The sequence below is a fragment of the Stigmatopora argus genome, chromosome 9, assembly GCF_051989625.1.
Source record: "Stigmatopora argus isolate UIUO_Sarg chromosome 9, RoL_Sarg_1.0, whole genome shotgun sequence".
In the NCBI taxonomy this organism is placed as follows: domain Eukaryota; kingdom Metazoa; phylum Chordata; class Actinopteri; order Syngnathiformes; family Syngnathidae; genus Stigmatopora; species Stigmatopora argus.
In genome coordinates this window covers 17,646,983-17,671,238 of record NC_135395.1, presented here as the reverse complement: position 1 = coordinate 17,671,238, position 24,256 = coordinate 17,646,983, and the positions used below count along the sequence as shown (strand labels likewise).

At 39.1% G+C, this 24,256-nt stretch overlaps 1 protein-coding gene across 6 annotated transcripts in view; it reads right to left on the bottom strand.

The window, feature by feature from the left end:
* Positions 1-24,256, bottom strand: part of atp8a1 (ATPase phospholipid transporting 8A1) — a 69,903-nt gene that overhangs the window by 37,055 nt on the left and 8,592 nt on the right. For 2 of the 6 annotated variants that reach the window (XR_013303158.1, XM_077609034.1), the window contains exons 2-17: positions 23,694-23,808; positions 21,374-21,473; positions 20,369-20,467; positions 18,115-18,160; positions 17,973-18,013; positions 16,780-16,853; positions 15,368-15,437; positions 15,179-15,306; positions 13,735-13,846; positions 11,707-11,872; positions 7,849-7,976; positions 7,646-7,723; positions 7,486-7,574; positions 5,613-5,657; positions 2,007-2,079; positions 486-591 (exon numbers count right to left, since the gene is read on the bottom strand). Coding sequence is in view for 5 of the 6 variants with exons in the window: in XM_077609034.1 (XP_077465160.1) it covers positions 486-591; positions 2,007-2,079; positions 5,613-5,657; positions 7,486-7,574; positions 7,646-7,723; positions 7,849-7,976; positions 11,707-11,872; positions 13,735-13,846; positions 15,179-15,306; positions 15,368-15,437; positions 16,780-16,853; positions 17,973-18,013; positions 18,115-18,160; positions 20,369-20,467; positions 21,374-21,473; positions 23,694-23,808 (1,470 nt within the window). In the remaining variant the exon portion in view is untranslated. Of the gene's footprint in view, positions 1-485; positions 592-2,006; positions 2,080-5,612; positions 5,658-7,485; positions 7,575-7,645; positions 7,724-7,848; positions 7,977-11,706; positions 11,873-13,734; positions 13,847-15,178; positions 15,307-15,367; positions 15,438-16,779; positions 16,854-17,214; positions 17,289-17,972; positions 18,014-18,114; positions 18,161-20,368; positions 20,468-21,373; positions 21,474-23,693; positions 23,809-24,256 lie in introns of those variants that run through there. The other 4 variants (XM_077609035.1, XM_077609037.1, XM_077609036.1 and 1 more) reach the window with 4 other exon arrangements.

Below are 24,256 nucleotides of genomic sequence, written 5' to 3'. Positions count from 1 at the left end.
AATTGATTTACAAAGAAATGTAATAAAATGACTTTTTTCATAACGCGGCTATAATTAAAAGGCTTTCAAGATTTCTGCACTGTAAAAAGTGTAAAGGAGTCAACCACAGTTAATAGAATAAGGAGATTAAAACTACAAGTCCAACTACTCACTAGAACCATGCCCAAGTACAAGTGGCATTTTATAGGTATTATTGAAAAAATATAAATGTGAATGTGTAGAAATATAATTAAAACTTTAAAAGGCTTTCAAGATTTCTGCACTGTAAAAAGTGTAAAGGAGTCAACCACAGTTAATAAAATAAGGAGATTAAAACTACTAGCAGCGGTAGAAGCATGCCCAAGTATAAGTGGCGTTTTAGCGGTATTATTGAAATTGATGAATGGGAATGTGTAGAAAGTTATCATGGACTGCAAACTTCTATCCACGAATATAAAGGAAAAATGCAGTATATATAATGATAGAAAAAAGGGTTGGTATTATACCTGGGGAGGCTGCCTGATAGGCGATTTTTCCATCAGTGCGTTCTGGGACAGCGGTGTGACAGATGGCCATCATGGTCATGAATTCCAGGATGATAGCAGCGGTGGGCTAAAAGAAATGAGTGAAAATTTAAAATGACATTAGCTTTAAAAATGGAATGCATAGGAAGGCGCAAAATTAGAAATGTTTGGGAAATGAGTGCCAAATCAAAGCGTTTGTCAATCAAAACAATAAAAGAGTGAGGGAACGTCTACTGGATTAAATTTTGTTTTTATTTTTCATTTGGCGTCAAAGAATAAAATAGTACACCATTTCTATCAGTATAGTAGATGTAGCCATGAAAGTTATCGTCGCTTCGTAAGCAAATTGGGTTTTAATTTAGCGAGGCGCCTTCGAAGGACGGCTCTCTTTGCCAAGATGTACGAAGGCCAAAGAGTTTAATTTAGGCTTGCAATAATAATCGTTAAGGAGCTATGCAAACCAGGGCCTTGACAAGTTCAAGCGCAAAGAGTGGAAAGGACGGCGACGCTCGTCGGCGAATACTGCGCCGTCAGCGATCAAGCCAGACCTCTGACCCTCGCCGACTGGTGGGTCGTCGCCTTCTGTCAAAGCAACGCTGATGGATGCCCGCTTAGGGCGTGGTGACTGGTGTGCTAAAAGTTGACGATCCCGCTAGGAAGATGGCACTTCGAGAGAGGACGTGGAGTTCATTTAGAACCGCTGCAGATCTTTATATGTATGTATATATGTATATGTATAAATGTGTGTGTGTGTGTAGGTATTTATATACGTGTGTGTATGTATATATATATATATATTTATATATATATATATATATATATATAAATGTGTGTATGTATTTATATGTGTATATATGTATATATATATATGTATAAATGTGGGTATGTGTATGTATTTATATATGTATATGTGTATATATGTATATATATATACACATATATACATATATATACATACACAAATATATTTATATATATACACACATACATACACAAATAAATATATATACATATATAAATACATACACAAATAAATATATATACATATATAAATACATACACACACATTTATACATATATGTATATATATATATATATATATATATATATATATATATATATATATATATATATATATATATATCAGCGACACACCTATTTATTTATTTATTAACTTACTTATTACCTATTTATTGATGTCTAAAATGTATTTTTCTGTCTGTATTCTCACCCTCTTGCTACTGAGACAGTGAAATTTCCCAAATATGGAATTTGAAAACCCTTTCAAGAAAGGTTTTTAATCAAAAGTGATTAAAAAAATAATGAATGGGGTTAAAAACCGATTATTCACTGCTACTTCAACGAGTGGTAGCATCATTAAGAAATACGACATGATGTAAATAACCGTAAAACCTTAAGGTCAAGTTTGGAGGAGATAGTACACCGATTGAAAGCATTTTTTTTTTTTACCTGAGACGTTACTTGACAGGGAGCTTTACTCACATGATTACTTTGGAGGTTTTCCAGCAAGCTGGGGTCGATAAATCCGGACTCATCTGATGAGTGCGTGCTGTGCCTAAAAAAAAGACAACATAACACACTTTAAACAACAACAAAATTGCACTGGTGGATCAGTGCAAATGAAAAGCACTGCGGACCGGCAACCTCAACAGCATTACAGTATTGACAATTAGAATATTACAAAATATGGATTTTCCACCAAAATAAAGTACAAAATACTAAAATACTAAAAGGGCATGTTTTTATCATATAGTCCTTGTTTTGTAAAGCTTCAAACTCATTTTTTTACTATAGTAATGTTGACTGTTGTAGCAAATATTTCAAAATTGTGAATGCAGTTCAAAATTATGATCATAAATAAGGTCATTTGATTTACATTAAATCGTATGATACACAAATCTGTCGTCAATTATGGTCTATTTAACCTTTTCATACTCCTCTTTTCTGACACCAAAATGTAAGAATTTTGTTTCCCCTCATGCAATAAGAGCAAACAAAAAGCATTTTGCATTCATTCAACAACAATAACAACAACAAAAATGCTTAGGGACACAGCAACTTCCAATAAAGCCCACCTACCAAATAATTAAAAACCAAATTATTTTGCTCCTAAAAGCATACATGTTGTTTACAAGGAAGAAGTGATGAACAAACTGCTAGCATTTTTTAACGAGCGTAGAGTGAAAAGCAAAGGTGCTGTTATTTGCTTATTAAAGTAAATCATGTCTTTCATTATCCCCACAGCCGAAGCGTTGGCTCATCTAGCGCCGTTTTGCCGGCCGCTCGGGGACCATCGATCCGCCATTTGGTGATGAATGGCGTCCTATAGATCAGGCCCACAGCGGATTTTGTTCGCGGCACAGCGGGCCAGATAGAAATGTTTCCATAGATTAGATGCTGACCAAAGAACAGCTGCAGTCAACATGGTGTGTGCTATTTATTATCTAGGGTTACCAGGAATATATATTAAAGTAGATCTGGGTGAGAATTAGGCAATTATGGCCGCAGTTTAGAAATCTCAATCATCATGGAAATGAGCAGATAAAATTCACTATTTAAAAAAGGATATGGTAGATTTGATGTTGATTATACACTACAGTACATTGGAATGGAACATATCAAGTGACACTAGGGTCGATGAGCTCATTATTTATTCGTGTGACAATGGGACAATTGTCCTTTTCAATGGAAGAAGTAGAAAAAGGAGTAAATCTCGCTTCTGACTATGTAACAAGATGTCTTCAGTTCAGATATGTCACTTCAAGATAGTTACTGCCTTGACCCCACACTACCTCGAGAAGAAACTTAGACCACCACTGATAGTTGCATCGAAATAGTGCATAAGGGCAACATTTGTCTACAATCAATCCATTTTTTACGAACTAGCCAACATTTGGTCTTTTAAGTTTGAATTTGTGACAAACACAAGCAACACAAATGTTTATATGGACCCAAACATACACATCCAGCATTAGAAAACAATTGTTGGCAATATCTCGATGCATAAACCGTACCTCGGTCAATTGCTCCCCTTATTAATGATTGCAATTCCCCTTAAGTGATAATAAACCGTACAAATGCAACCCTTTACTCACGTAGGGTTGTCTTAAGTCTAAAATGTTCTCCAAAGTGAACGGGGTGCCCAATCAGTATGCACTAAATTCAAGATGTCGCCCTATGACGCTGACAGTTTGACTGTCAGGGTACATTGCTTGCTGACGCGCTATATTTAGATAGTGAAAAGGAGGATGGGTGACAACATTAGCAGTCGCGGATGACGTTTTCATCTGCTCCAGTGACTGAGACGATCCGAATTAGAGCCGAAATGGATAAAACGAGATCAGTTTTACAAAAAATACTTAAAAATATCCTGTACAAAAATCGTTATATGGCGAACACCATTTGAAATGACCTAAAAACGTATAAATTGACAAGTATGATAAACAGTATAAGACCACACACTATTTTAGATGGACGGGAAGAGGACGAAGTCCCTGCGAGCTCCACTGGGGAAATCACTCAGCATGTTGACGATGAAAGCTTTCAGGCCAAAGCGCGATGGCTTATCGATCGGCTGCCAGAGCGGCGGCGCGCCGTGGCGACGTGAACATAGCTAGCGACGGCTCTCAATCAATTACTCGCGGCCGTATCCTGATGAAACATTCATACGGCGGAGACGTGTCTGACTTTAAAACGGACTTATCCGTGAGAGTATGGCATCATTTCATCACGAGACGAGTTCTGACGTAAATGCAATAAACGTCGGACAATAATGATGGCCTCCATTTTACAAGCTATAAATATTATGCTCATGGTCAAGTGATACTGTAGTCAAGGTTGCAAAAACAAAACGGGCTTGCAAAAAATGATCAATAAGAACATCAGGGGCCATGTTTTTTTTAAGAAATACGTTTTCTATTTTAAGAAATATCTGAATGGTGACCCCTTTAAGATAAAAGATGATCCTATGGAAGGAAATATTGTATATTTGTTGAACTAAAAAGGGTGGTTACCTATTTAATTATGTCTAAAATGTCTTTTTCTGTGTCTGTATTCTCACCCTCTTGCTACTGTGACAGTGAAATTTCCCAAATACAGGATGAATAATCTAATCTAACCTAATCTAATATAACCTAATCTAACCTAATCTAACCTAATCTAATCTAACCTAAAATAACCTAATCTAACCTAATCTAACCTAACCTAGTCTAACCTAATATAACCTAATCTAACCTAATCTAATCTAAAACAGTGTTTCCCAACCAATGTAATATTCAGAGAAAAATTTACTATAATGAGATTAAAATTGAACTATTACATGGTTAAAATTAAAACATGATGAAGTTCAATGATAGATTACACTATTACAAGATTCAAACTGTGAAACTGATATTTTGTTGCTTATTTTTCTCTAAATAAGCACAAAAAAAGTTTTGTGCGTAAAATTAGGTGATTAAGTCATATTTGGAGAGAAGTCATAAAATGATGCGATTAAAAACATGACCTTACTCATTTTTGCATCACTCGAACCGGACATTTTCAATGCAAAAAAGTGTGCCGCAGCTCAAAAAAGGTTAAGAAACGTTGATCTAAAACGTGTATTTGTATTAGTGACACATCATGTGCACAAAGCAGCTCGACATGCACAATTAAAGCCTCAAAACGGGTTTCCGTGGAAGGGAAAGAAAGCAAAGGGACATCAAGCATCAACAAACAGGTCTCCATCACCCATGCAAATTAGTGAGGGGGAGGGAGGGGCATGCTTTTACCGTACAGTACGTATTAACACGACCGCAGAAGAATTTGTTGTGCGCTTTCTAATGTGTGTCGCAAGTCAGCACATTAAATCTGCGGGAATCAGATGGTAAAAGAGCGCAGGATTCTATCAAACGAAAGCTTTTGTCTGCACACCTCAGCAGTTCCAAAGACGGAGGGAATGCACTATGCACTGAACACCTCCACTTTAACGACCGAATGCACAGGGAAACGTTTCAGTGAACAACAGCCTTGCGTCCAAAAAGGTCACATTTCCACCAAGACACATCAGCACTACCACGTCACGTCAACAAGCAGCCCGGACATTCTTACCGGTCGTCCTCTGCAAAACTACCGTCCTCGGTCTCAGGCACGTGACTGTCGAGGTCAAGGTAGGAAGACAAAAAAAAAGGGGAAAATAAGGCTGATCGTCAGGGTGTTGGGGATACTGATTATATGGGCTATTGGTAGGGGATACATAAAAAAATATAAACATTTTTTTAAATAAATGTAGCTTTCGGCGGCAGTGTTTTGTAGTACGGTTGTAAAAATGGCGTTCGACTTGGCAGGAATTTAACTTTAAAACATGAATGTTGCTATTATTGTTATCAATTTTACACTATATACATTGGAAATGCTAAGTAAGAGTACCCAGAGAACACCCACGCATGAATGGGCAAAACATGGAAACTCCCCATAGCTCAGGATTCAACCGTTGATCTCCGAATTGCGAGGCGGACGTGCTAACCGCATATATAACTGACTTATATAACTCGAAATCCAAAGTAAAAAAATAAAAATAATAATAATGATATAATCTAAGATTCAGAATTTTAGTATCTTTAGAGTTATGGTTTGAGAAAATCAAAAAAGTATTCCATACAGTTGAAATCCAACCTTTTAATGAAGAAGCCTATCGAATTTGATGCTATTTTCCCCCCCGAACACGACAGAGAGTCGAGATTTTGTTCTTGCATGCCAAATTTAGGAGGATTGTTTGCGCTCCACTCTGCTAAACAAAATCTCTCCTTGAGATTTGGACGCCATTCCAGTGGAATTAATTAATGTCTACACCCTCGGGGACGACTTTATTAATTACAGAAGCCCTTCATTTGAGAGGAACGCAGGCAGGCAGTTGTGTCACTGAGTGTGTGTGTGTGTGTCAGTGAGTGTGTGTGTGTGTGTGTGTGTGTGTGTGTGTGTGTGTGTGTGTGTGTGTGTGTCACCCAATTACAAATCCCGACTTTGCACGCACTAGCGCTAAAAATGTTCCCGTGTTGGAAAAATGATGATGGCACATTTTTCAGTTCGTGCGCCAAACTCAAACGGCGGAGTTTGTTTATTCCAGTTGAAGACGCGCGGAAAGTTGTTTTGAAATAACACTGCTAAAAGATACTAGTCGTTACCTCGGGCCAACAGCGAAATAGAACATCTGTGATGGGAATACATGAGAAAGCGTCATATGGCCAAGCTAGTTTGTGTGTGGAGGGGCAAAACAAAAATGTGCGCGGGTGGATGTCGGCAAATTGTGGGCGTTGGTGGATTTTCGGAATTTTTTCTATTAAAAATTTGTTTTTTTCTGCTAGGAAAATTACATTTTTTGTCATCTAAATGTACATTATGATGTGATATTAACCAGCATACGTTGAATATGTAACATTATGTTAATATTTATTGGTTATTTATTTGTCTGTTTGTTTGTTGTTGTTATTTGTGCACTTTGTGGAGAAATTTAAATCTAATTATACTTATCAATTCAATTCAATTTGTCTGGGCTACCCAAATAGGCTATTGAATATGTCTCAAAGAAATATAGTAGTTTCATATTTGTTCTGAAATAATCTTTACTATAATTTTGCCTGCACTTTATAAATCCAATTAAAAAAAGGTTTTTTTTTTTTTTAAGTCATACACTATAAACGCGAATTTAAGCACTACATACTCAAGCCAATACATTAATCAAGATTTTTGTAATTCTTGGTTGGTTAAATGAGTGTGTTTCGTCAAGGGAAAAAGCTTCTGCTTCTCAGAATGTTGGGCAAAGTGAGGGGGAGGAGCTATCTTAAATCAATGCACCTTTTATTTATAGCTCAGCAGTTGTGACAAAGCTGCTAATGGGAGGAGAGATAACAATGTGTGGCCCACTAATGAAGGTGACACAGCAGAAAGCAAGGAAGAAAAAAATAATAAGATGTTAAAGACGTACCCGTAAGCCACGCCGGCGATGGTGCACTTCTTAAACTGCATGACATTGCAGGTCAAGGTGCCCGTCTTGTCCGAAAAAATGTACTTCACCTGCATAGGAGGGGAAGACATTGAAAAACGGAAATTGATCATATAACGTTCGAGAGGAAGTTGTGTATTACCTGGCCCAGCTCTTCGTTCAGATTGGACGTACGAGCCATGGCGGGCGTGTTCGTGGGCTCGTAGATCATATCCGTGTCCTGTCGGGGTCAGAAAGAACAACGGTCTCGCCAATTTGTGGACGGAAACGCGACGGTTAAAAAGTCTAACTGGAAAAAAGTTCGTATTAGTTTCAATCGATCCAATAAGTTAACCCTTGGCTCACCCAGTTGATGAAGAAGGCCTGGATGAACTTGATGACCTCCAGCGTGACCAGAAGGCTGATGGGGATCAGGTTATTGAAGAGGATGATGAAAGTCAGGAAGTTGAGGCCAAAGTTTGCCGCACCGCCATCTATCGAGGGGAGACGGGTTCGGAGACACGGGAAACGATAAACGGTGGGAGGGCGATCGTCGTCGGCACTGTTTTAAACGGCACCCGTTAATTAAATGTTCAGAGCCCGCGGCCGCTTCCAGCCAATGGTCCTTATTAACCCAAAGCAGGGAGAGTGTCTTGGGCTAACACGGAGCATTAGCTGGAAACGAGCCCGTCCTTTCACCCACGAGCCAAATTTCCCGTCCCGTAGATTGACAGTGAGGGACTGAGGTGTCGTCATTGTTATTAGTGTCACAGCAGCAGCAGCGGCGGCAGCCTTGGCATCCAGCATGAATCAGGCAATGAATTCCAAATGAAGCACTATGCAAAATGATACCACGCCCCCCAAATGGCAAGAATGGACAGACAACCCCACGGACACCAAACGTGAAAACAAAGAGGGATGTCATTTACCTTTCCACAGCTTTGCGAGAATGACCTCCCTCAAGCCAACGTGATTTTAGCTTGGAGAGGGAGGGACGGGGTGGGGAGGGGGGTTTTGCTGTCCCTTTGCCGTGAAAATGTGCAAAACAAACCAAACACACGGATGGCAGGGTGGAAGCGATACTGCTACTGGTACGACAAATACGGGGGGAATCTCAAAAGTGTGGAAGGGGGTGGGGCAGACAAACGTACGTATTGGATGCTGTCAAGACAAAAAGGAGGGGAAATTCAGTCCATAGCACATTGTCAACCAACAAGGAGTGGAAAAGAGCGGGCGGATGACGTTAGCTTCTTTCGCTTAACAGGACGGATGATGTTTTGCTTGCCAAAATCACTTTTTTATGTATTTACGTATTGGCGACATGTATAAAGTATATTTGAGTATGAGGAGTTCCCTCAAAGTAAAATTTACCTTTTGTAGGGCTTGTGACTATTTTGGGGTCATTTAAAAAAAACGAAATAAAATAGAAATTAACGTGATGAAGACCTGCAATGCAAATAGATGGACTTCATATTAAGATTTGGGATACAAATGTGGCCTAAATGACCCAAAACAAGATGTGCATAAATCTGGATGCCATATTTCTATCGTTTTTGCCCCTTGTGTTTACTAAATTCTAGATTTTTTTAATGAAGGAATAAAATTAATAAAATGGGATTGGAATCCAAATGTGGCCTAAATGACCCAAAACACGATGTGCACAAACTATATTCTTACTATATTCTAGATTTTTTTAACAAAGGAATAAAATTAATAAATGAAAGAATTGAATAAAAATAATTCAACTGGAAAAACGAAAATAAATTAATTCTGGTTATACTTTAGATCTGTTTTAAATGCTAAAAAAAGCTTTTAGTAAAAGAAAATCTTACGTTGGAACAATGCAATTTGAACATTTAAACGATTTAGACTACGACAATAGAAAAAAAAACAATTGAAAAGTTATCCCGAATTGAATAAACCTTGACAAATACGCTCAATTTGGCCTCATTGCGCATGACGTTATGTCGGCGTGCAGGTTTAATGTCAACGACGTCCACCCTGAGCACTCTGTGACCGGCTCAAAGTCACATTAATTATTCAGCGGGCTTCAATGACATACAAGCCGGCCGGCAGGATGGCGTGCGCGGTCGGCCGGCCGGCCCGCCTAACACGATTGGTCCCTTCGGTGGGCGAACGGCGGGGCGGGGCTTCAATGCTTTTTGCTTTGGCGGGTTGGCTGTGATGCAAAAGCATTTGAAAAGGCTTTCCGCCGCTCTCTTTTATCACAGGCTGGACAATGTGCACTGGAAAGAGTCTCAACGAGCTCCTTATGGAGGTATTATCAGTCTCAAGATGGAGCCCTGCTTTATGACTCGCGCTGCCCCCGAAAAGCATTTGAAACCGGTTGAAAACTTGTTCCCAAGACCAATAAAGTCCCAATGGAGGGAGCGCGCCAGTCGTAACGCAGGTTCAAATTGACCAGGACACAAACCTCTCCGACAGCCCTAGTAATGGCCAAAGTACCCCGATGAACACTTTGCAAACCGGGGGGCAAACCAGAAAGTCGCTAAAATATTCAATTGAGCAATCGTCGGGATATCAAATATTATGATTTAGCTGGATTGAGGTGTAAAAAAGGCCGGAGAAGTCATGCCACGAAAATGTGTTTTTCTTCCAATAAAATGTGTGATAAATTAGGATTAGGGGATATATATTGTAGTATAAAAATTGGTGGAAGTATAGGTGAATGTGAACATTAGGGGTGGAAAATAATGTGATTTAAGACAGTTCAAAGAATAAAAATAGAATGTGGTTCAGAGCTGAGAGTTAAATCAAATGTATTGGGTGAGATGTTAATTTAATCAATATGGGAAAATTAATGTATATCCCAGCAGTTTTTATCTAATACTATATACTGTGGCACTGGAGCCATGTGATTGGCTGAGCACTGATTCAGCGTGGTGACGACCCGTGGTGAGCTGGGATAGGCTCCAGCAACCCCTTGTAAGGGATAAGCGATTCAGAAAATGCCACTAGATATGTAGGAATCAACAAAAAATAAAAACTATTGTATCCGATTATAATGTCGACTCTTTGACAGATGTTCCATTTAATCCGTTTTGCCAATAATCATGTTTGAAAGCAAAACACTATTTGCATGACTCCCCTTGCCTTTCAATTGGAAAAGATGACAATAGAGACATTTTTAACCCTTTTGATGCCTATTGTTGCAAATTAGTGACATTTCTAATCAAAGCAGACTCCATGCTTTGTATTTTTTAACCATAGTTGCCTAGTGTCCCTAATTTGTGTTCAAAAAATATATATTATTTGATCAATAATCATTCTACTTAAAAAAGCACAATAAAATTAGATTTTTGGGGGGGCATAAAGGGGTTAAAAATGTCAGACACCCGCTCAATTCCTAAAAAAAATCTGAATCCTGCCAACAGTTTCCGGATTAAAATCTCCAGTCTTTGGAAGGAACATATTTTTTTTTTTAAAAAAGACTTGCTGTAGAGGAAAAACGAGGTGTGCTTACTTTTAACCCGGTTTACAAAGTGTTCCGCGTGGCACGAAACAAAAGGAAGACCCCAAAATCCCCCCCCCCCAAATAAAACAAAATGGAGAAAAGGTGACACACTGTTTGCATCAGGCACTGAAAATAAACTAGACCAAGGTGTAAGAGAGAGAGAGAGAGAGATAGCTGGAGGGGAACACCTATCGTTGGATCCCTGGCACGAGCTTCTCCACGGCAACGGGCCCAAACAAAGTTGGGCAACCGTATAGGGGGGGGGCGAGCGTGGGGGACCTCGTTTGCTTAGCAAAGGCAGAGCTTCGGTAAGGGGTTAGTAAGGGGGGGAGGTCATTCACGGATGGCCAAGGCTTTTAAATGGTTGTTACCTGGAGCTGTTAAAAAAAACGACAACAAAGAAAAAAACAAACAAAATCAAACACAACGTTAGAAAGAGAACCAAAAAGTACAGCAGCGCAGTGATATTCAACCATTTCTCATTCGCTCGACACATCTGAGCATCGCTTCGCGGCGGGGGGAATCTGCTCTTTCCCGCATTGCCACATATTTATTTCACTTGTCATTGTTTTTTTTTTAACGGAGGCAACTGAACCAAAAGCGGGAGACGCGCGCGCACGTAGCGGCGTTTAAGTGGGGGGGACGGAGGGGGTAAATTAAAATGAGATAGAAATAAGCCGATATGAACACAAGTGAGCTCAAATATGTGCAATGAGAGGCACCGCGAGGCCTCGGATTGAGACGCTTACAGTTGAGGTCCATGTACCAGGCGTCGTTGCCGCACCGGTACTTCCAGATGGTCTGCCCCACCGAGCAGACCAGCGAGATGGCCAGCAGGCAGCCGAACAGGACCAGGATTTGAAAGTTGGTGATGCGCTCCACGTTGGACAGCTTCAACGGCGGACGAGTAGAGTTCTGACAACGCCAGTGGAAAAACAATGAGTAAATACAAGGGGATGGAGAAATAACTTCATGATGGGGTTCTTCTGGGATATTATTATATATGTGCGTGCGTATTAATCATTATATGTATGAGTGGAATATTAGTCATTATATTGTATATGTGATACATTAAATTATTATAAGCAGACAAAAGCTCAGTACAGACGCTCCCCTACTTACGAACATTCGAGTTACGAACAACGGTACATACGAAAATGTCTGCAAATTGCGTTCATGTCGAAAAATGTTCGTAAGTTCGATTTTGTATTGCGCGCCTTTTTTTGTGAGAGCTCAGCTCACCCATCATCTACCTCCTTCTGCCCACTTCGTCGCAATGCGGAAGTGCGTGAACATATCTCCAGTACGCAAAGAACCTTTTCCATTTTTATCATTAAAAATCTCGTGCATCCATTATTCAATATGGTTGGTGAAAAGCGAAAGGCTTCTATTGAGGGAGGTGCAAGGAAGAGGCAAGCCATTTCATTTGAAATGAGTGGCAATAATAACGAAGCTTGATGCGCGTTGCACGGGAATACAACTTGAATCGTTCGACCATCAGTACCATTTATAAACATAAAGCTCGAGCAGCAGGACCCAAATATTGAACGTTGCACAGAGTTTGCAAATCAATTGAATGATGCCATACAGTGCTACCGCATCATTTGCAATAGTCATTAGATAGCTTCTTTCGGCCAGTTTCTAGTAAATTTCTCTCTAATGTATGTATACAGTACTGTATGTATTCTCTCCATTTTATTAAATGTTTTTTTTCCAGTACAAACCAATGTGTGTTACTTATACAAGCCTTAAACATACAAATGCACTTATATAAACCTTCAATATACTTATATAAGCCTTAAATATAAATTATAATACTAAATATAGCACTGAGCAACTTGAGGACTGATTCTCACTTGCAAGTTAACGCCAAAGATGTGCCCGATGCCTTCCTTGTATTGTTTTATATTATATTAATGTATACCTATTAATAAACCTATCACTTCCACTACTAATAATGTCCCCTAACTTTCTATACTTTTAGAAACAACAATGTTTACCTGCTCAAATGGAATATTTCATGCAGAAAAGTACCATACGGCAAAAAAGGAACTTTGTCAAAACTCATTACACTTGTTCAATGACAATAAAAGCATTCAATTCCATTCGAATATTAAAATCATCAGCTACTAATTGAACCTATAATCACTTTCTGATTATTATAGTCATTTATACACATGGAAATTGCAATTTTATAGCCATACTCGGCTCATTAAAATCTCAATCATAACACTTATAATAATGATATCGTGTACCTGTATATTTTAAATACCATACATTCATCTATTTTCTTTACTTCGTATCCTCTCTGGGGTCAAAGGTGATTTGGATATTATCAGATATTTACCATAAAAAAACATTCACACTCATGCGAACATCTATGAAACCGGGATATCTGTGCTCAGATTGGAAGTAAGAAAAGTTGCATTAAATGTGACCATTTTTTCGCCCTTTCTAACAGTAATTTCTTTCCCAATTGACTGGGATTTTTTTTTTTAATGATAAAGTTTCAACAGCGGTATAGTGGAGACGCTGGCCTCCATTTTGACAGAAATGATCAGTCATGGTTCCTCACGCTACAAAAGTTCCCCAAGGATTAGAGCGTCTGGAACTGAAAGTAATACCTGACGTAGCTTTCCAATAGCTGAGCTTCATTCAACAAGAACTATCCTCATTTGAGATTAAAGCCATTTCCAGTCCTGTAGCCAATTCAAATTTCCTACCGAAAGTGGACAATAGAATAGAAGTACAATCCACGCAAAGCGCCCCCGTCGTACCTGCATAAGCTTGGTGTCATGGCCCGTGTAGACCACTACGCCGTGGATCCACTGTGTGTTTCGTAGCTGGGCTCCTCTCAACAGGATCTGGTCTGGACCGAGCGGCACTGTGCTGGAAGGGAAATTCAAAACCAAAATCAATACATTTGTTATCAAAATGTCACAATTCCCCAACTGCATTGAATCCTATTTTTATATTTTCGACCTAGGCCGTGGAAAGCCAGCATTCCAACTGTTGACGCCTAAGTCACTAAACTGGCTGGCTCTAGAGGTGACTGTGTAGTTCCCTTCAAAAAGAGTGCTAAATTAGCCAAAGCACCTTCTCTCTTCATACCAGTTAGCATCCGTCAACTCCCGTTCTCTGAACCTCTAGGCCACGTGTCAAAGTGGCGGCCCGGGGGCCAAATCTGGCCTGCCGCATGATTTTGTGTGGCCCGGGAAAGTAAATCATGAGTGCCGACTTTCCGTTTTAGGATCAAATTAAAATATAGAGTATAGATGTATATTAAATTTCCTGATTTTTCCCCTTTTAAATCAATAATTGTCATTTTTTAATCCATTTTTTCTGTGTTTTTAGTTCAAAAATCATTTAGTAAAATCTAAAAATATATTTTAAAAAAGCTCAAATAAACATTGTTTTAGATCTATAAAAAACGGAATATTCAGGGCTTTTAATCCAGTTCTTTTAATCCATTTATTTAAAAAAATCTAAATATTATATCTAAAATGGTCCGGCCCACATGAGATCTGGTCACCATGAATGTGGTGTGTTTATCTTCAATTTATACAAGGGACTAAAAGATGGAAATTAGCCCTCAACTACAATCTCACCTATTTACGTTCATTAATATGTGCTGTCCCTTATTAAACAAATCAAACGTAAACTCAAACAACAAGCTAAAGCAACTGGCTGCGTTATTTCAAGAAAAAAAGCTGTTGCTGTGTAGTCACGTGTTGTAATCGCCAATTCCGAAATGATTTACGACACAAAAAGAAGGGGACGTCGTTAAACCTTCTAAGAGCCAAATGTACTACTCTTGGAAATTGCTTACTCAGGGAAGCTTTTGGAGTCCTTGGATGATCAAATCATAATGTCATAACAGGGCATCCAGAGTCTCATAAAAATGCATTTTCCTTCCAGTGGCAGCGGCTTTGAACAAACACGTAATTGAATTTGAGCAAAGCAGGTGCCTTCCGCGGCTCCAAGGCTAATGGATCAGAAAAACTTTCCTTTCTAAACAGGTTCAAATGGATTATGCAAAGAGCCCAGGGCTTTTCAGGTAGATACGGAAAACAACACGCCGTCCATTCATTTCCTCAACTTTTCGCCCCCTAGAAGAGAATCTACGACGGACAATGGCACCCCGTTGGTATGGAAAAAAATCCTGGGAGTCAAAAAGTGCCTCAATTAGACCAAATCTCCATCTTAAGACGTGCGCGCCACCTGTGTCCATCCAGTCGAATGTTCCCCACAAACTCGTACAGATGTCGGTTTGGGCACTCGCACTCCATCTTTCCCGAGAGACGCATCAGGCTGTCGATGTCCTTCATATCGAACGTCATTTGGAGGCCCTGTTGATTTGTAGACAACAGTCATGATAATGAAATAATTCCAAAAATAAAACATTGTTACCTGTCTAATTTTGAGGTTGGTTTCGCCATCTAAGTTTGACGTTTCAATGTAGCACATCCCCTGAGGTTCACTTCGAGGGGAAAAAAAACAGATCTTTAAAATATGTCCATACATGAAAAGTATCTAACACCCAAGGAAATATAAGGTGGCCCATCTTATCACCAAGTACGAGTCTAGACTAGTCCACTAAATTAGACAAGATTGCTGTGCGCAAGAGGTACTACATTAAGCTTCTAATGAGGAACATGCTTTGTTTGCAGGCCATTTAAACGAGACTAAACTGCAAAGACAAAGAAGAAAGAAAACCACAGTGTGAGAAGGCGTGCAGTGCACAGAAAGCAGCGTGGACAAATCGCCCTCTGACAGATTTTAGGCGCAGGCGGGCCCAGTATTGGAGCATACCAAGAAACCGTTAGCTACTTTGTTTTGGAGAGGCTCGTTCCCAATGTGGGAAGAGGGTCATCCACAAAGACCAGAACACAGGTTTTTATTTGGTCTTTGCAATTCAATATGTGATGGCTAGAAGGTAGCTTCTTAAAATAAAGAGTTATTTTTATATACAAACAGTCCTGTTAACAACTCAATGTGATAAGACAAAATACATGCATGTGTATATATGTATATATGTGTATGTTTATACATGTATGTGTATATATATATATATATATATATATATATATATATATATATATATATATATATATATATGTGTGTGTATATATATATATATATATATATATATATATATATATATGTGTGTATATATGTGCGTATATATATACATACATATATATATATATATATATATATATATATACACACATGCACATATATACATACACATATATACAAATATTCATATAGATACACAAACATACATATACATACATACACATACATATACACACATACACAGGCATATACATGTATATATATATATATATATACACACGTATGTGTGTGTGTATATATATACACTATATATATACACACTATATACTATACTATACTATACTATATATATACATATATACTTATATATTTATATACTTGTATATATACATGCATTAGTGCTCGTTATCTAGTGTCCAAATACGAAATGTCAACTTCCCCTAAACTCATTTTAAAAAGGGAAGAACATTCTGGAGTAAGAGCAAAATTTGGTGTATATTTCATTCTTGGACTTTGGCAGCATGCAAAAAAATAATAAAATGGGAAATGCGCACTTTGGCAGTGTGCAGGTGCCATGCAATAGTTAAAAGAGGCTTGAAAATGGGAACATGCACCATCAGAGAGGTGATAATCAAAAGCCGATTAGCATGCAAGGCGCTTCTGAGAGCCGCTTCAAAATGTCCCGCCCGTCCGTCTTTGTAAAAGCGGTTGCCTCAGAAACGCTTTTGTTTTTTCCTGACCTGGACGACAGTATGACGAGGTCAGCGGGGAGGTGATCGCCGTTGGCGGCTCGGACTACTTCCCCGACGGACACCTGGCGTGAGCGAGTGCGAGGGTGAAGAGGAAGGGCGGCGGGAACGGAGAAGAAAGACAAAGACAAAGAGCAAACACGTGAGAGGCGAAAAGAAACTTTGTCAATTTTGAGGATCCTTCTTTGGGCTTCCTTTTCAAAGGGAAAGCAACTAAATCCACATATTTTTTTGTCCCAGCTAAAGAAATGATTGGCATACAGCTAGAAATATTGGTTAGTATTCATTTGCAGTGACAATACGGAGGCAAAGCCAAGTCGGGAAACCATCATTTCTTTAGAATGGAGACGAGCGTTTGGAAGGTGGAAAAGAGATCAAGGATGGACAGCATCCTGCTAGGCGGTCATCAGAGTGGACTGGATATACCTGCATGACAAAAGCACGGCATCCGCAGGCACGAAATCGCGGTCATTTACTTTAATAATGTCGCCCGCCACGACCTGTGAAAATAGATTGCTTGGTCATCGCAGTGAAAACGATGGCCAAAAGAACCGTTAAACCATAAGACACTAATAGGCAAAGAGTAGCATACTATGAGAAAGGGGTACCAAATATTTGAGAATCAAGGAGAAAATAAGTTGCTTTTATGTGAATCAAACATTCATTTAGCAAGAAAATTATGCACATTCAAATAGTGCAATAAAATGTATTATTCTGATTAAATAGTTTCTCAAAACTATTGTTTCAGCGCCAGCAATTGTTGTCAATATAGTCAGCTGGTATTGGCAAAAAAATGGAAAATGAATTAATTAATAGTGAATGAATGTACTGTGTATTTTCTGACCTATGGCAATATACACAATCCCAGTAAATAAAATTAAAAGTTCCATTTTCACAGAATACGATAATTCAATTACTTGATTTTCAGGCTTTTGGTCTAAAGGGGGGAAAAAACAATGTGTTTTTGAGTTCTATGCATCAAGTTATTGGTCAAATGTTCCAACTTTTGGTTCTTTAATTTTCTTTTTCCACTTTTTGGTAAGGCTAATGACTTTTTATAATATATATATATATATATATATATATATATATATATATATATATATATATATATATATATATATATATATATATATATATATATATATATATATATATATATATAAAGCATTATTCTAACATACCTTCTCCCAATGTACAATCTCCCAGGCTCCATTTCGTAACACTGTGACGTGAAAGAGATGGAGAACAAAGATATGAAAAAAGGAAGCAGAATAGCATATTACATAGCATAAAAAAATAGCATTGGTGCAATGCTTTCTGTACCTTGACATTCCTTTTTGTTGACAACACTGTCAGCATTGTGGCGTTTCTAGAGTAAAAAAAAAGAAAATGGAACACTGATTATGCAAATAGTATTACAAGGAAAAATCACAAACGGATGACAAGCGCATTAGAGCGCTGTGATTGAGGGGAAAGCGTAAAAGTCGTAACCTGGCGCTGGCTGTTGGCATAGTGGCTCATTTAGCACATCGAAATAACAGCAGGACGATTCATAATTAGAAATGGTTCCCACCAGTGACATTCCGTTGGTAATGAAGAAAAAAACTCATAAACTGAAAAGTAGAGCCTCTTTAAATACTGGCATGAATCTTGACGAGGTTGCAGATCGAGGAATTAATTTTGCGTACTGACCCACAACATCCAGAACGGGGATCTGCTTTGAAAATGCCATGTGCGGTTGGAGTGACATTATTTCTAAAACATTACTTTTAGGACAAGTAAGACTTCAAGGCCTTGGTGGAGGTCTGCGTCTAGTCTGTAGACATATTGTAAAACTGGGAGGTGTTACGTCTCGGGTGGGACGTCGAGCGTGGAACGTAGTCTAGGTGAAGAATGCAGAGAAGTAGTCAAGGACTTGGAATGGAGTGCTCTAACTACACTTTAATTCTTAAGGAAATAATCTTTAGAAAATAACAAAGACTTAGAAATGAAATCACAAAATCGAACCTGACAGGAAGACATGGCATGGTAAAAACAAAGAAGAAGATCCGACAAAGACTAACAAACACACAGGGTTTAAATAGACAGACAAGGGTTGATAACAACGTACTCGCAGCTGGTCACAAGAGGAAGGGAACCCCGGAGGGACACAAGAGGCAAAAAGCAAACAAACCAATCGTGTGTCCGAGTTAGGTCTGATTCCAAATCAGCACTACGACTTGCCCTTGCGTCCCACTTGATTGCTAACGCAGTAACGCCGTCAACAGTGATGAGCTTTGAGGTCTTGTCAAGTGGTCTCCAGCCCCCCCGACGTATGCTGTCCCTGATAAGAGAGGCGTGGAGGCATCCTCTCATGACCCCTACAAGATTAACTGTTTGTACTTGGCTCGCTTGCGCCGATTCACTCCGGCGCTGATACAATTAAAAGCTAATTGGGGAATCGCTTTTGATGCTAGGACCGAATCACGTCTCGCGAATCCCGCAAACGCGCTGTTGTGTGAAATGAAAAGGCGGACAGTGTCACTGGGCTTCAACCTTTCATCAGCAGCACGCGGCCCGGGAAAAGTTTTCGGCGCGACGCGAAAAAAACAGTGCTCGGAATGAGTGGCGCTAACAAATAACGGACACGGAGAAGAACCAGTGTTTCTTGTCTGGACTGTATTGGGAATTTGCCTTATAAGGTCAACGGCTGAGGTGTAAACAAATACGGTAGCAGATGCGAGCGAGGCTGACCTTCATCGCCAAAGACGGGGTTCAAGAACGCCCAATTGCCTTCCTTGTTTTTCTAGCTCAAGAGAGCAGGAAGGGAAAAGTACTGTGCTAGCGCCTTCACTCGAGATGGAATCAGACAGTATAGTGTAGTTGTCCACTGGGACCTGCAGACAAGATTACGTTGCAGACCCGGTGCAACCCAGTCTGGTACACTGAGTTCACACTTTACCACCGCTTTGGCGCATTCAATAAATATGTTCATTAACTCAATGGTTTTCCAGACTGGCCGGCAAAGCTCTGATATGAAGTGTGTTCTTGTTTGTGTACACTTAGTGCAGGGGTGTCAGACTCGGGTTGGTTCGTGGGCCGCTTTAACGTCAACTTGATTTCACGTGGGCTGGACCATTTTAGATATAATATTTAGATTTTTTTTAAATAAATTGATTAAAAGAACTGAATATTCAGTTTTTATAGATCTAAAACAATGTTTATTTTAGCTTTTTTAAAATATATTTTCGATTTTACAAAATGATTTTTGAACTAAAAACAGAAAAAATGATTAAAAAATTACAATTATTGATTTAAAAGGGGAAAAATCAGGAAATTGAATATACATCTATACTCTTCATTTTATTTTGATCCTAAAACAGAAAGTCGGCACTCATGATTGACTTTCCCGGGCCACACAAAATGATGAGGCGGGCCAGATTTGGCCCCCGGGCCGCCACTTTGACACGTGACTTAGTGTATGTGTTGATGTCTGAGTCGAGATCACGTGTACCGACGTGTACCGTCATTGTTTCCTGCTATGAATGTCCAAGTTCGGAAAGGACACAAGGTAGACTATATTTGAAATTGTTCTTACCAGGTCCTCAATGACCTCCTTGACAGCAGCCACCACCAAGATAAAAAGCAGAGGTACCAATGTTGTCCAGCGACCAGTGGGAGATACATCTGGGATTTGCTGAAGAAAAAAGAAAAAAAAAACATTAAAAATCTAGAGAACATAAACTGAGCACCAAATACAACAAGGGGATGAAAAGCTACCTGTAGCCACAACTAGCGCTTGCATTTCCTAAGAACTGATATATTTATTTTTACCTGAAATCCTGAATAGTTTCAAGTTAGTTCAATCCCCAAGACTGCATCGGCTAACGTGGATGATCGGACTTGCTATTAATTTGACATCTCTCATTCTCTGTTTTTTTGTTCAAGGTTGCACTATCGAGCGACCAACAAATGAAGATGCGGAAACCGCTTTTCAAAGCGGCGACTTCAAGGTCACGCAACGGAGGCTCTTAACGGGGAACGCCGTGTGTGGGAACTAAGGCGAAGAATCCTCCCTCTCCTGCTTTTATCTTCGAGAGGGATGGACCTGTCCTACTTTGAATCTCATTGCCAGAGAAAAACAACAGTAGCCATCACAGTAGCAAAAAACTCGAAAAAAACACCATTCCAACTGTTATAAGACATTAACACACACTTTCCATTGCGGCTCAAGGCATTTTCAATGTAATGTGACATATAAAGATCACTGAGACACTAAACAAATTGAAATCCATTTTAGCCGGCATAATATTGCATGTATTATTCATAGCAAAGGTAGCATAATGTTTTCATGTCTGAGTGTGTATCCGTGTGTGCGTACGCCTCTTTACGACTGTATACGCTCCAAAATTACAGACGGGACCTTTGCAAATGGCGTCTAGGTCAATACAAAACGGTCCACGACTTGCATACTAATGTCAACAAATTGAAGCTGAAGGTAGACGAGATTCTTACAGAAAAACATTGATCCAAATTTACAGTTTTGTGGAAAATTGCTATCATAACAACAGCAGTTTGCATGTTACTATTGTCTAAGTCTTACCTGTAAAAGTGCAATGAAGAGGAAAAAAGCATTGGCCGCCCTCCTAAATTGCGAGTAGAGGAACCTCGGGAGGAAGGTGAGAACATTGTATTTGGCCGTACTGCAAGCAGAGAAACAATGAATATTAACGATTGTCAGTTTTCAAATCAATGTTTTGTACGATCGCACTCTTACAAATATACCCTAACCCACACAAGTAAACCCAGTGATAGCTAGGTTTACGAGTTATTTGCACTTTTAATAATCTGGTATTTTTAAAAGAAGGAACATTTTCCTTAGCCAAAAACACTTTCTTTGCAAAGTATGACTCAAACTAATAAACGTCATTCTTTAAATAAGGCACGAGGCGCGAAGCACATTTCATTTTTGCACTCACTGGCTGACTCTTCATAAAATGCATTTTCATCAGCTACAAGGGACTAAGTGTTTTGGATTAATTATCCTGATTGGTACCACACTCAGTAAAAAAAAACCTTGATACGTAAGACCAATATACTTTTAGATCACATTTTTGCCATTTAAAAGGTAACAGATTTTAGCTTCTCTTGTGACAAAAAGGTAAGTGAGTTCATATTCCTAACCTGTAAACATCAAAAAGATTGAAAAATAAAATATACAATGTCATCTCTAAAAATCCTCCCCTTTTTCGTAATATTGTCAGCAAGACTCATCACTCATTTAGCTTTTTTTGTGTATGTGTGTGTGTTATATACATTGTGTTGGCTGTCAAGTGTTGGCAGCAGACTGAACCATGGTATATTGATCGGTTTGTTTTAATTAGCGAGCCACTCGGGGTTCCCAAGAGACAGACTGTATAGATATACTATATACACAATATGAAATGATTATAGGCAATGTGGTCTGGAACATTTCACAGTCTTCAGTCTCGGTTTAATATAGTAAAGGGAACGATGACCATATTGTGGAGTGATCGCGCTTAGCGACAAGTCTAGTCCTTCCTTGAGGTGGCGTAGAAACGGTGGGTGGCAAATCTGGTTGAAGTTTTAGCTTTTAGCTTTTAAGCCTCGGATTTATCGTTCCTATCGTCCAACGCAACGCTCATCTTGCCTGAAATACCAATCGTCCGGTATCGACTAGATGGTTATTCAATCATTCCGACTCTGTTTTGAATCTGACCAGGCAGTACTACAACTGTGTGACAAAGAATGTTGAGCAGACTTCCTATTGGAGGATTACTTCCTAATGATGATACTGCATGTTTGCTGAATAATTACTACCATAGGAGCAATATTTAACTTGAAAGCCTAATGTTTCATCGATAATGTTCACACAGACATTTTCCATGTGGTTAAGGTACGCCAATTATTTTAATATACTCAGTTCCAGGCTCGTACTGGACATACTGTTCGCAAAAGACTAGCAATAAAAAAATTGGTAGACCCATTGGGAATAACACAAAAGAGGACAAGGCGTAATCAGACAATGTCTATTCACGACTGTAAGGTGAGAGTGCATCATTGTGCATCTGATGTAAGGTAAACACAGCTGCAAACACACCCCCATGCTTACCCACACACACACACAGTCTTTGCGACCTGGACCAACTGGTTAGACCAGTCCCTGATTTAGCGATCTAAATCCGGTTTGGAAGGCATTCTAAGGGCAAGACGTTTTGAAGTCAGTCTTTGTTTTGGAATATGTTTCGTAAATAGATCTGATCGAGGTCATGTCCACACATGCATCTTCACACTCTCCATTTGTATTTTAGTATTTAAATATCCTGGACTGAAAACAACTATGAAAGGCTTTTGCACAAGCATCCGTGTGTGTATCTTGAAAATAATCGGTCACTGGACCCTTCTTGTTTGGTTGATGGTTAATGTTCGGTTGAGTTGTGTGTATGGGGGTGTTGTATATGTATGTACATGCGTGCCTGCGTATACAAAAGTCGTGCAGCCAGAATGCCAACAGTAATATTCCTTGACAGAGAATGGCCTAACTTGACACGCTTGACCTTTCATGCTAAAAGCAGCACAATCCTCCGAGAGGAAGAGTCAGTGCTGACTTTATGGAGTTGTATCTTAATGCTACGTAAGCAATCGAAATGCCAACAGCAACTGGAAGCCAAATATTCATTGTTATTCATACTATATTTGTATAAACAGACTATCATTACTTCAAAAAGCCTAAAAGTCACATGATCATTGGGGTTGAATTCAACTACCGGAATTTTCTGACTACAACGTTCAGAGACAGAAAAAATAATAATTGCTAAGCTACTCACGAAAGGCGAGCAAATGCTAGCCTTTTTAAGTGAAGACTGAAAATATGGTTATTTTGTAGAAAAAGTCATCCTTACCTGACCCGGTTGTTGCAAAACTTTGTAAACTGTGGCTGGTTGAGGTAAATCAATCGAGCATCTTCCTGATCTGCTAAAGATGTCTTTTCTGAAGCGTCCTCTGTCTTCTCATATCCTGATGAGGGAACAAATAAAAGAAAATGTATTCAAATTAATAACGTGTTGAAAGTATATTTCACAGGAGACAAAGCATAGGACAACATGGTGGAATAAAATGGTACCCCTTTTCAGTCAAAACGTTCAAAAGACTCCGTTTACGATTTCTCGCGCCATTATAAGTGCCACCGAGGTTGTTAAATTATGTCTACAAAGAATCTGACTCATCACAAAAAACACTATAACAAGGTTTGAGTGGCATTGTTGGCCCATCGCCAAAAGTACACCTGTAAAAATCCGCTAACGCTTCGGTGTTGAGCTCATCAATTGCACCGTGTGATGATGACAGTTGCCTCCAGTTTGAACCTGTGTGGTCATTTTCTTTGAGACTTTTTTTGCTTTTCTGGCACACTTTCAATTTTGTATTCCAACTCGTCGCATGATAAAGTCAACAAGTCTCGACTACT